Consider the following 12105-nt stretch of genomic DNA (forward strand, 5'->3'; position numbering starts at 1 on the left):
GAAGAAAGTGGATGTTCTCCCATGCGAGATGATAATGGGTGTACAACCATCTGTGACCTTGTCGAGAAATGGAAATCGCTGGATAAAAAGATGCGAATTAAGGGTGCCTTTCTTATGTGGTGCATTTGGGGAGAACGGAACAATAAAATTTTCGAAGGAAAAACCACTCCAAACAACTTGCTGTTAGAAAGGGCGTTGCGTTTGGCCGAAGAATATGGTAAGTATTCTGCAGACATTTACCACCGTGGGGGAGCTACTACTCCGAGTGCTCGTATTTGGCAACCTCCGCCAGCGCCCAGCTGGAAGATCAACGTTGATGCCTCCCTAGCAGTGGAAGGTTGGGTGGGCATGGGAGTAATAGCCCGAGATCATGAAGGCATTGTTCGTTTTGCAGCCTCGCGACGTGTGCGAGCTTACTGGACGCCTGAAATAGCAGAGGCCAAAGCCATTGAGATGGGGGTGCGCTTGGGGAAACGTTTTGGCTTGAATCAAGTGGTGGTTGAATCTGATTGTCAGACTATCATAAATCGTCTTCGGAAGACATCAGTTTTTCTCTCGGATTTGGACAATGTATTGTCGAATATTATATCCTCTAGCATTTGTTTTCAATCCCTAATTTGGTCCCATGTAAAACGAGAGGGCAACTTTGTCGCTCATCATTTAGCTAAGCTAGTTCCTTTTGGTGTTGAACAAATTTGGGAGAACCACTATCCACGTGAAGTGGCTCCTTATATTCTTACGGACATTTTGTCCCTTGATTAATCTAGCTTATGCTTTTCCCCTAAAAAAAAAAAAAAGTGTGTAATCTCATATTTGGATAAAGTTGTGAGAGTTAATCACTATAAGGGAAATTTGAGGGGCCTATTCTCACTTTTGAGAAAACCTAAGGGGCCAAACCAAATCATCACTTTGCCCTAGTCCTAAACTACATAGGTATATAGCCTATATGCGAGAAACACTCCAAAAACGCTCACGGTGCCGGTAACCAACTCATAAAGCAAATTGAATTCCTTTAGAACCTCTGGAATCTGGAACCTCTCATATGTGATACGCAAAGCTCGAATTGCAGTCTGCAGAAGCTCGTTCCAGGTTCTTGTTTTGTTCCTTAGATGAATCTACTTGTTTTGTTGCGGATTTTGGTGTGGAATTGCGATTTTTGAGATCTACTTCATGTGATTATTCATGCGATTGGTTTTATGCTATTTGTTTCATGAATTCAACTTATTTTTTCTTTCTCATACATGCTATCTCATGTTTTTAGTGATAATTTACATGTTATAAACTTATGACTCGAGTTTCTGGTTTAACTTCTTATCTCATCTTTGTTTCATGGAAGTAAATGATAAGAAAATTTATGTTACAATTTGTAGATGCGCATATTTGTGTTCACTTGTTCTTGTTTAATTTCATGAGATTAATTTTTCAAGTGTTGTGGCTGGAAATCAGTAATGAATGACCTGTCATCCCCGGGCCCAGGGCGGCCGCCCCTCTTGCCCAGGTTTCCGGTGTTAGCTGCAGAAGCAATTCCACAGTTTCAAGAAGGCATTTCATTGGTCTTCTCACAATGGTGGGCCCTTCAGATGGCGGTCGAAAATGGTGGGGGTGGCCCACACTCGCGCGAGAAATCTCTCGATTTCTCCTCTCGTATTTTCGAGTTCTTCCACCAACCTGATCGCAAAGGTAAATTTCTTCGATTTTTCTCGCAATCTTCCGTTTTTAGGTTTAATTTTGGATGTCATTTTTTAGATAATAATTTTGGTTGAACTCATAAATATGAAATTCTGGCTTCAAAAGTAAACCTATATACAAATTCATTATAATTGTTTCTACTGAAATCAGTGTGCTGGTAGTTATAATGAATTAGCTAAAGATCTTGATGTTTATTTTTTTTCTTTTTTAAATGTTTTTAACATTGAGTGTAATGACTATTTTCCTTGTTTCTCTCAGAACCCATATACATAGATGATTTAGAGAATTTGTTAGTGGAAGGCATGGATGCTTTTCATACCGATGTCTACGACGGGAGCATCGAGGAGGTTGTTTCTTTGTTCCACTTTTTAATATGTTTCTTTTATTTTCTCACCTTTTTTCATCAAGTTACTTGTCATTAATTGTTAACTTAGATGAATTCAAATGAAATGATATAAGATCTGTTGTCAGTAGTTATGGGTTTAATCTAATTTAGAGCTCCTTGTAATGTGGTGTAGGTGGCAGAGCATTTGATGATTATGCATGAAGAGTGTTTGGGAGGTGACTATCAATCAATTCAGAAATTAAAGCAAGTGAAACCACTGTCTGGTACTCTTGTAAGAAAGGTAATTGGCATTTCCAATCATGTTTTTGTGTGTTGATCAGGATTTAGATCATTGTAAATTACATTTGAGGGAGAATTCAGGGCAATAGGTGAAGCGTATATGTTTTGTGACTTTGTATTGTGTACATGTCGATTTATTGATGTTTTTGGCGGGATGGAATTTACATCAGCTATGATGGTCTCGAAATGTGCTTCTTTAATAGTGGGTAATATATTGAAGTCTATTTATTATGAAAACAAACCGTAAAGGAGGATCAATATATGTTTCATGTGTAGTGAACTAGGATGATTAATAAGCTGTTACATACTCTAGGCCGAACCTATGCATCTCAACTCTGGGAAAAGGTTTCTGATAAGCAATCATATGGAGCCTACTGCCTATTTTGTATAATGGCTAGAGACTAGAAGTTAGGCAATGTGATGAGCGCACTATGTATCTAAGTATATAGTAAAACTATCTATGCTCATTGTAGTTACACTCTGACATCTTCTTAAAAATTGGTGCTTGTTTCATTGTTTTTGGGGTATGAAAACCAAATCGAAAACTGAAACCCTTGATGTTTGGTCGAGTTTGATTCTATCTTATTATCAAGTCTTAGCTCTTTCACCTGTATTTTAAATTGAAATCCTCCCGCCCCATGGATTTTAAAATCCCCTTCCTGGACGTGATGAAAACTAACTCCTGTGGCACCACGTCCACCCACCTTGCCTCTATGCCACTGCCATGACATCTGTTGATGACTCCTACCACATCCACAAGTTCTGTGGTCATGTCTGGTTGTGAGGAGAGAGAAAGAGGAGTTGCCTTATCTTCATGTGATAACTGAGGAGTGAGGCTAGGGAGGAGATATATAGAGAGAAAAGTTTGAAAATTTATCTAGAAGCTTACATTTTCAAGAGGTAACAAGTTTTCTCAGCTACATCTTGATATAGGATTATAGTTTCAAGAAATGTGATAACATCATAACATGGAACACTTTACTTCTATCTCGTGTTTGAAGTGCAAGTTACCATGTTGCAGGATCCGAATGATAGTGATGATGATGATGATGAAGAAGAAGATGAAGATGATGAGAGCATAGGGAATGATAAGGCATCAAATATGATGGTGGATCTACCAGGGTCCTTGCCAAATACCAATGCTTCTCAAACTTCGAAGAACAGCATACACCAGCAGATGACAGAAGCTGAGGATGGATGGACAGTAGTTCCCTCGAGAAAGAGCAAGGGTCGAAAAAATTAGCTTGGGACATGATGATGCATATCAAGATATTGGATGTCCTTTCCGTGTACCCAGTTTTGTTTTCCTTTGTCTTATATAGCATTTAATATGATGTCGAGTGTATAGTATTATCTGGAAGTTGCTATGTTTTAGTTCTCGGAGCAGGTGCCAGAAAGTATTTCGCTACTTAGTCTTGCTAAATTAGTCCACAAGTGTCGGAGTATACTATGCATTCGCATGTTGAGTAATCTGGCTTATAGACTAGTATAGAATGAGTTGAATCGAAATTATGAAGATTTTGCAAGTGAGTGATTTATTTTTATTGGTAAGATGCTCCTTGATTATGGACTTAATTGCAGTGGTGTTTGGTATATATCATATATGTTGAATGATGTCTTTGCATTGCTTTGATATGTATTTTCCGGCAATTTGTTCATGCTCATTTTGGATGTTAGAATTGGTATAGTTTCCATCTGCATATATAAGCAAACTTGCTGATTGATCTTACTTGCCCTGCACTCTTACGTTTATGTATTAGGGATTTAAATGAAGTAATTTCATACAATCAAATTATAATTGACGGCTTTGTTCAAATTTACATCTTAACGATTGGGCCATAGGTAATTTCAAAATTTTTGGTCCTTTCTTAATGTTCAAATTTACAGCCGCCGGCCTTGCTGTGCCCATGGAATTAAAACGACCGTTCTGTAACAGATTTTGGATTTACCGTTCCGAGAAATTCTGTTAAGGAACGCCATAATAAAAATCACATTTTCTCGCCGCGTCGTCCATTTCGGCATTCCATAATGCGAAATCGCTGATTTAGAACGCCTTTATCCCCGTTACATCCGTTTTTTTTAAATATTGGCCAAAAGCATTTTACGATTTAATTATATAGCTAATGAAACATGATATTATGCTAGATTTGATTATATTATGTTGTAATAATGATTCATAAACTAAAATAAAGCAAATAAGGTTACAACATATTAATGTGATTTTTTTTTATAAAAAAATGCATGACGCGTCGGCCGCCAAAACGTTCTATATCTGTGTTACAAGCTGTTCCCGCGACAACATGACCGCGACCGCTTTTTCTTACTGGTTGTGCCGATCGTATGGCTTAGTTAAAAGCATTTTTTCAGTCGGTTGGTCTCACCTTGTGCCCGGCGCGCTTTTTATAATGAAAATTCAATTTATGCTACATTATAGCATGATGCCTCAAGTCAGGTGTACTGAACTCGGAACATGAGGTTCATGTTGGTAAGCTTCTGTTGATGTAATTTCACTCTTGGTATGGGGACGTCCTACTTGGTGAACGAATCTATGAAGATGCAATAGCATATCGGATATGATAAGCATACACTTTAGGACGAATCTATCAAGATGCAACAGCATACCGGACATGTTTAGCATACACTTTTGTCTGCATGGTGTGCCCAAGTATGTTGCAGCTGCGTTGGCCTTTTCAATTTGATTGTGCAGGGCACTACAGGAGGAGAGTAGAGGGCTGAAATTTGCACTAATAATAATTGTATTCAATTTTCTTTTGTTCGTATTGGGTCAGGAAACATTGCTTTTCTTTTTTCCGTGTGGTGGTCTTTCTACTCAGTTCTTTTTTTTTTCTAGAACTTTGCGATAATTTTTTATATTTACCCTCTTCTTTGCAATGGTGTTTTCATATCAGATTCTTTCCCCGTTCTAGATCATACATTTCTTCAAAATTTGTGTCATTGAAAATACATGTTTAAAGACAAAGTAGCATTGTCTAGATGATAGCATGTTAGCTGATGGTTTGCCTTTAGAACATTGTCTAGATGGTAAATTACTAGCAACGCAATGGAAAGTAATACTCAATATGAGATTAATTGCATCATATGCAGTTTGGTGCTTACTTCTAATGCAGTTTAACTTTTAACCCTTGCATATTCTAAGCACTTTTAAATGAATTTTGGAATGTTCTGAAACGTTTTTGACTGCTGAACTTTTTGAAACAAAAAGTTTGGTCACAGTTCCCATCCATAAATTGATGGTTTGATGGAAGGGAGGCAACTCTTTTCTCCAAGGGAAAGCTGGTGGCTGGCACTAGGGTGTTTTTGTTGTTAGTGTGGAGTGAAAAAAAAGCAGAGTGGTGAAGAGGACATAGAGGAAAAGACTGCTTCCTATATAGCAGACACTTCATTGTCTATTGGAGGTCTCACCTTATGGATGCTTGAACAATCTCTTAATTCATAATATGGTGCTAGTATTTTCCCTCAACATAATATATAACTCATATTTCACTCGTGACTTGTGTGAATCTATTATTTCGGAAATAAGTTGGAACAAAACACCATCCAAGTCTCTAAAAAGATTCTCGGCAAAAATGATGCATATACATTCAAAGAAATGATGACCCTCTAACAAAATGAGATAAAACCTTCAAAATTTTATTATTTTCATAATCAATTGACAAAATTTTACGTTAATTGAAATATTCACAAATAGGCTAACATAATCTTGCTAAACTGGTCCGGTTTTGAGAGCATGATCTAGATCAGCTATTAGATCATTTACATCCTCAATGCCCACTGAAATGCGAACAAGATCTTCGGTTAAACCTCTAGCTTCACGATCAGCAGCTGGTATAGCAGCATGCGACATGAAGCAAGGCATGCTTATAAGTGATTTCACACTTCCTGAAAACCAGATAAACATTCAAAGTTAAAATATCAACACAAATCAGCTTTAAGCATTTCCATCAGCACAAGCATGACCTTTGTTTTATGAATAAAAGGCACAAGTAAAACAAAGTGTGGTATGAAATAAATAAATTATAATTGACTTAAACAAACTTATATGTCAGTATATTGCTTGTTTCAAGATACCTAAATCCTAATATTATCAAAGATTGAAGAAATGCATAATTACCAAAACTGACAGTTATGCTGAAATATTTGGTTGTCTCCACAATATGTTTCGAAAGAGCAATAGATCCAGTTAGAAAACTAAGCACAGATCCTGCACCTTTGGCCTGCAACAAGTATAATATTAGCATAATTCACAAGTTACTCAAGGCGGTGAAAAGGAAAAAAAAATACACACTAGCATGCATTGTACTACTGCATGCTAGAACAGCGTATTTCGCAGATACAAAAAGAGCACCTGAGAATAATGCAGTGATCGCCCAGGATGATCAGGAAGTCCAGCATAGTTAACCTTCTGAACTCGGGGATGGGAGGAGAGAAATTCTGCAATCTTCTGTGCGTTGTCCTGTGCAAAGTACGAAAAACCAAATATCAGTCTAATGGGGGAAAAAGATTCTTCACACCCCTGCATAGCATATGCTGTGAGATTCAAAGCACACAATACAGTTCTCATCCAAGAAAAGCACCAGATTGCCCTAATAGATAATATTAAGAACCTGTTGCTTTTCAACACGGAGGGCCATGGTCTTGACACCTCGTAAACAAATCCAACAGTCAAATGGAGCCAATCCAGATCCTTCAGCATTTTGCAGGAAATACAATTCTTTTGCCAAACTGCTCAATAAAACAAAAAGAATATTACAAACATTTTGATAGCATCTTAAGATGAGAAAGCATATTGAAGCTATACAGTTTTGCGATGTATGTGCTCAGATTTCAAACCATAAAAAGAAGTATGTAACCCAAAAGTCATTTTCATAGTTAGACATACACCCACCCCTCGACTCATAATAATCTGATAACAGCCCAATACAGATCCCTAAATTGTGTGTAAAAAATTTGTGGACTTCAAGGTCGTCCCACATCGGTGCTCTAATCACATTATTGTATCGAACAAGTATACTGCACACCCACCCCTCAACTCATAATAATTTGATAACAGCCCAATATAGATCCCTAAATTATAAAAAATTTGTGGACTTCAAGGTCGTCCCACATCGATGCTCTAATCACATTATTGTATCGAACAAGCATACTGCACACCTCCTCTCTTCATCTCCCCAGCTATGCTGGTCTTACAAAATTAATATAGTGACATTGAGTTGCTCACAAGTCAATTGCAATAAGAGATAGACAAGCATCTTCAAGATATATCTAGAGGAGTTATTCAACAGGAAAGGCGTATAGGCTAAATGGTCACTTTACCTTTCCCCTTTCACGGTAAGAACACCTGCCATAATATCACTATGCCCAGATATAAATTTAGTAGCTGAATGCATCACAATATCTGCCATCACCATGTAAAAGCATATAAGGTGGAGAAGAGAGCTCCAATCTACTGAAAAGAAGTAAAAGAAAAGTCAATTCTCATCAATTAAAGAGTACCTGCACCAAGTTCAAGTGGCTGCGATAAAACCGGAGACATGATGCTGTTATCCACCATTACAATAGCACCTTGTGCATGAGCTAACTCCGAAATTTTCTGAATTGGATCAAAGAAGGTCAACATTCAGATATTACTTCAAAAAATCTGTACTTATAATCACTTCATCACAATTTCAACACAGGAAAGCCCATTCCTTGTTGTAGGATAGAACCAATAATTAACTTATGACTACTTATTAGATCTTTAACGTTATTTAAGGAACATGGAAGGCAGCACAAAATCAAATATAAAAAACATATCAGAATACAGTATCTTTATAGGTCTGTGTCTTTTATTTTAACGGGAATATACGTCTGTGTCTTGGATGCATCTGAAAGTAAGATTGTGCACCATTACCCTCCAAAGACCCAACCATGGCATGGAACCATACTGGGTCATAGTGTGCTGAAAAGCACATTAACAGAAGCAGATTACACATTTCTGAGAGCTTGGAAATATACTATATTTAACCCACATAAGCTACTGCAAATTTATGTTAGATTTTCAGAATCTACTTAATCTTACAAGATCTTCTATACAGAAATCAACATTCAGAAAATACTTAATATGATTAATTCAAATATTCTGCCACTTGACGTATTCATATATTTCTACCAATAAAGACCACATAAATATGTTGTATATGTAAGTAGAGGTTCTACTGGTTTCCCAGGAACAGGATCTCTTTCAGTTTAAGTTGATAAAGCATAAAATTACAAACATCTAGGCCTCACAGAATACAGCCAACAATAAGATCCTCATCAGTTTGTGTTGCTTCAAGCCTAAGATACTTGGGGTCTTAAGCACTCCAGAAGTCTCAAACTCATTACTAGTATCTAAAACATATATCACACTTTTCTGTGATTCCCAAACTTTTTACGGACTCTACCCAAGTATTATATCCTATGTGTGGATAAGTAAGCAACACGATATCAGAGGTTTACAATAACCAAGGTTAGAGTTGCATATAGCCTCATTATTCTACCTAACTCCATCTGCACATTTTCATCTAGTTCGAAATGTTTCATCAACACAGGGCTGGATCAGTACCCAAGTCACAAAGCATGAGACTAATCACTCCGCACGTTCCATGATTTCCTACAAAGGTTAACATATACTTTTAAAGACATGAACTTACACGAATATCACATATCTGTTGTCGAGGATTTGTCGGACTTTCAAGCCAGACAAGCTTTGTCCATGGTCCAATTGCTGACGCGACTTCGTCCAAATCAGTTGTGTTTACCCGTCTGCAAAGGAATTAGACAATCAGATCTATCACAAAAGGTTATAACACCACTAAGTAAGACAAGCACAGGAAGAATCACTAACTTCACCACAACTCCTGTCTTAGGAAGGACTTGCGATAACAATCGATCAGATCCACCATAGATATCATTTCCAGCAACAATTTCCTGGCCTAGATCAGAATACATAGATATTGCCATTTGAGAATGTGGATACGTTAACACTAAAAGGATCAATTTATCTCAGTACAGGAGTAATTGAATGCAGCTACCAGCACACACCATAGTTATAATACCAATATTGAACTTTGCATATTGGCTCAAAATTCTTGGTTATAAGTTGTTCTTATGTAATAGATAAAAGGAGAAAAATTACAAAGCATCAAATGGGGAAACCGAAAGCAAGAGGCAAAGACAAACAATACCAGTTCCAACAAGATGAGTCACAGCAGCAAGAGCAGCCATTCCACTAGTAAAGCACAATGCTCGATCAGCCTTATCCAGCTTTGCCAGGAGTCTGCGACAGACAAACAGTAGAAAATGGTGGAAATAACTACGAAAACTCACAAAATTTTGGTTTGAATTTGAAAACAAAAGACGTGCAAATTTTGGTTTACCTCTCCAGGACATCACGTGTAGGATTCCCACTTCTTGTATAGTCATAAAGACCCATTTCTGTCGCTGATGGCTAGAAATGAGAAGTTTAAGCACAACATAATATCAGAATAAAAGTAAAACAAACAGAAAGAGAAAAGCAAAAAGAAAAAAGGTCAGGCAAGCTTTCAGCATTCAGTCATCTAAGTCACGATAATATTTCGATCACAGAGAAACATAAAATTTTATGTAGCAAGGAACATCATCTTGAAGCAGAATACAACTAATACAGGTTAAGAATCCGCATAGTACAGCAAATATATTATAAATATTGTACATGCCCAAAAGTTCATGCAGAACATTAAAGGAAACTAGAGCACTCCAACCATCAGTATCCAATTCCCAACCTAGACATTTGGTTTATTTCAGCTGTACTATAACTTTATACAATAGCATTGCTTATTTACCTCCGCACGATAGTTATAATAGCATTGCTTGTTTACCTCTCTAGCATAATAGACATTGAGTAGTAGTGATTCTATAATCTATACTCCCTCCCGTCCAAAATAAGTGTCATTTCAGCAAAAAAGTATCCCATCATTATTGGTCTCATTTCTAAAGAGAGGATAATCTGACACGAAAAAATTCGTAAATGTATATATAAGAAGCTAAAAGTGGAAACATCAAGCATCAATAACACAAGTCGACGAGTAATTTTGTCATAAATCCTAAAACTCCCTACCTTCCAGATTTAAGTGTCATTTTAGCAAAAAAAAAAAGCTCCCTATCATTATTGATCTCATTTCTAAAGAGAGAATTCGTAAATGTACATAAGAAGCTAAAAGTGGAAACGTTAAGCGTTAACTAAGCATCGACAACACCAATCGATGAGCAATTATATCATAAAAACCTAAAAGAGCAATAAAAAACTTAGGGCTGCATATATAAAATCCGTAAAATAGTTTGGATATCATACTAAATCATCACATATAATACGATGAGTGTGAAAAAATGTCAGAACTTGCCTGTTTGAACGTGGCAGTTTGGTACAAAGGTGTGCTCATCGAACCATAAGGATCAATATTGCTGTCAAAATTCATCAACAATGTCGAAACATTCGGCTCCTTAACCTCTATTTCTACAAAAATTGACAAAAAAGATCGCAAAAAATCAAACTTCAGGAATGAAATTAGCTGTTAAAGGAGAATAATTAGAGAAAAAAACTGAAAAAAAAAATACAAACCATTAAAACACTCTGCAACACCATCAACCAAAGCTGAAGTTTTGACATCCATTGATTTCTCTCCCAAACAATTAAGCTGAAACGCGCGATTCTTAGCCCCTAAAATCGGTGAATTGAACCCGACACTTACCGGATAAACACCAGATAACAATCCCTGAAAATGACAACACAAAATCAATGAAATTCAATTCAATTCAATTGAGTCAAAATTGAAAATCAAATTAGGGCAACGAAATTGAAATTGGAGAAGACGACGTAATGGCTTACAGGAGAGGTGAAATCAGAGGAGAAAGAAGAAAATGAAGGTTTTAGAGAGAGGGAAGAAGCCGCCATTGTTGAAAGTTAGAGAAAAAATGGTAGGGTTTATGAGAGAATGAATTAAGAGTGAAGTCAAAAAGCTTGGTTGTAGTGAGAGTTGAGTGTTTTTGGAAGAATATATAGGAGAGAGAAAAATTAGTTATACTGGAAGAGCTAGTTAGATGGAGCAGAGATAGGAAGAGAGAGAAAATGTAGCAGGAGAAGAACAAGGCTGATTTATTCAAACTTACCCACTACGAAGTGTAGCAACAGAATCTACTGAGTCTTGAAATTTTGTTGAACTCAACTTCTTAGAAAAATCTTGAGTTTAATGATTTTTTTTCTTATTTTTTCTTCAACTCTGTAAAGCTAATTTCTACTGTTTTTAACTTTTTACCGTTTTACCAATTTTTTTTTTAACTTTTTAGAATTATTCTAGAAATTAAAATAGAGTGAAGATGAAGAAATAAGACTTTTTTTGTAATTAAATATTGTTGATATACTATACTTTAGTTTAACACTTGGCATGAAAAATAAGAGCCACTTGTCTATTTTTTCTGCGAATCTATAGCTACATATATATCATATAATTGGATAACTTGTTTAATAAAGACAGCGAAAGAAAAAAGAATCTTATTTTAATTTTTTTTGACTCACGAGGATTACACTTAAACCACAACACTAATCTGTAATCCTGTCATATGTATCATTTCCTAATTTTTTTTATAACATCTCTACAAAAAAGCTAATTTGATATATCCAAACTTCTCCTAGCCTATTAAAAACACATAAGTATATTTTACTCATGACTTATATGAACGTATTATTTTTTATATAAGTTAGAACAAAACAGTAC

At 36.3% G+C, this 12105-nt stretch overlaps 2 protein-coding genes across 3 annotated transcripts; one reads left to right on the forward strand and one right to left on the reverse strand.

Annotated features, from left to right (window-relative positions):
- The first annotated feature begins 881 nt into the window (after nucleotides 1-881).
- On the forward strand, nucleotides 882-3928 carry LOC104889465 (uncharacterized). The gene is made up of 5 exons (XM_010674689.4): nucleotides 882-1089; nucleotides 1447-1680; nucleotides 1948-2036; nucleotides 2208-2315; nucleotides 3336-3928. Exons 2-5 carry the CDS (start codon nucleotides 1449-1451, stop codon nucleotides 3555-3557), a joined length of 651 nt encoding a protein of 216 aa, XP_010672991.2. The 5' UTR covers nucleotides 882-1089; nucleotides 1447-1448; the 3' UTR covers nucleotides 3558-3928.
- A 2016-nt stretch (nucleotides 3929-5944) lies between these two features.
- Nucleotides 5945-11624, reverse strand: LOC104889466 (cystathionine beta-lyase, chloroplastic). Of its 2 annotated transcripts, none has more exons than XM_010674691.4 (13): nucleotides 11501-11624; nucleotides 10953-11106; nucleotides 10735-10847; nucleotides 9733-9803; nucleotides 9541-9632; nucleotides 9201-9288; nucleotides 9007-9118; nucleotides 7829-7925; nucleotides 7649-7730; nucleotides 6940-7057; nucleotides 6681-6788; nucleotides 6447-6549; nucleotides 5945-6214 (listed from the first exon to the last, which is right to left on the reverse strand). In XM_010674691.4, the coding sequence occupies exons 2-13, from the start codon at nucleotides 11002-11004 to the stop codon at nucleotides 6039-6041; spliced, it is 1212 nt and encodes a 403-aa protein (XP_010672993.2). In that variant the 5' UTR covers nucleotides 11005-11106; nucleotides 11501-11624; the 3' UTR covers nucleotides 5945-6038. The 2 variants fall into 2 exon arrangements, with proteins under 2 accessions (XP_010672993.2, XP_010672992.2); XM_010674690.3 differs by lacking the exon at nucleotides 11501-11624 and adding an exon at nucleotides 11220-11494.
- Nucleotides 11625-12105: the final 481 nt, after the last annotated feature.

Source organism: Beta vulgaris, chromosome 3, assembly GCF_026745355.1.
Source record: "Beta vulgaris subsp. vulgaris cultivar EL10 chromosome 3, EL10.2, whole genome shotgun sequence".
Taxonomy (NCBI): Eukaryota; Viridiplantae; Streptophyta; class Magnoliopsida; order Caryophyllales; family Amaranthaceae; genus Beta; species Beta vulgaris.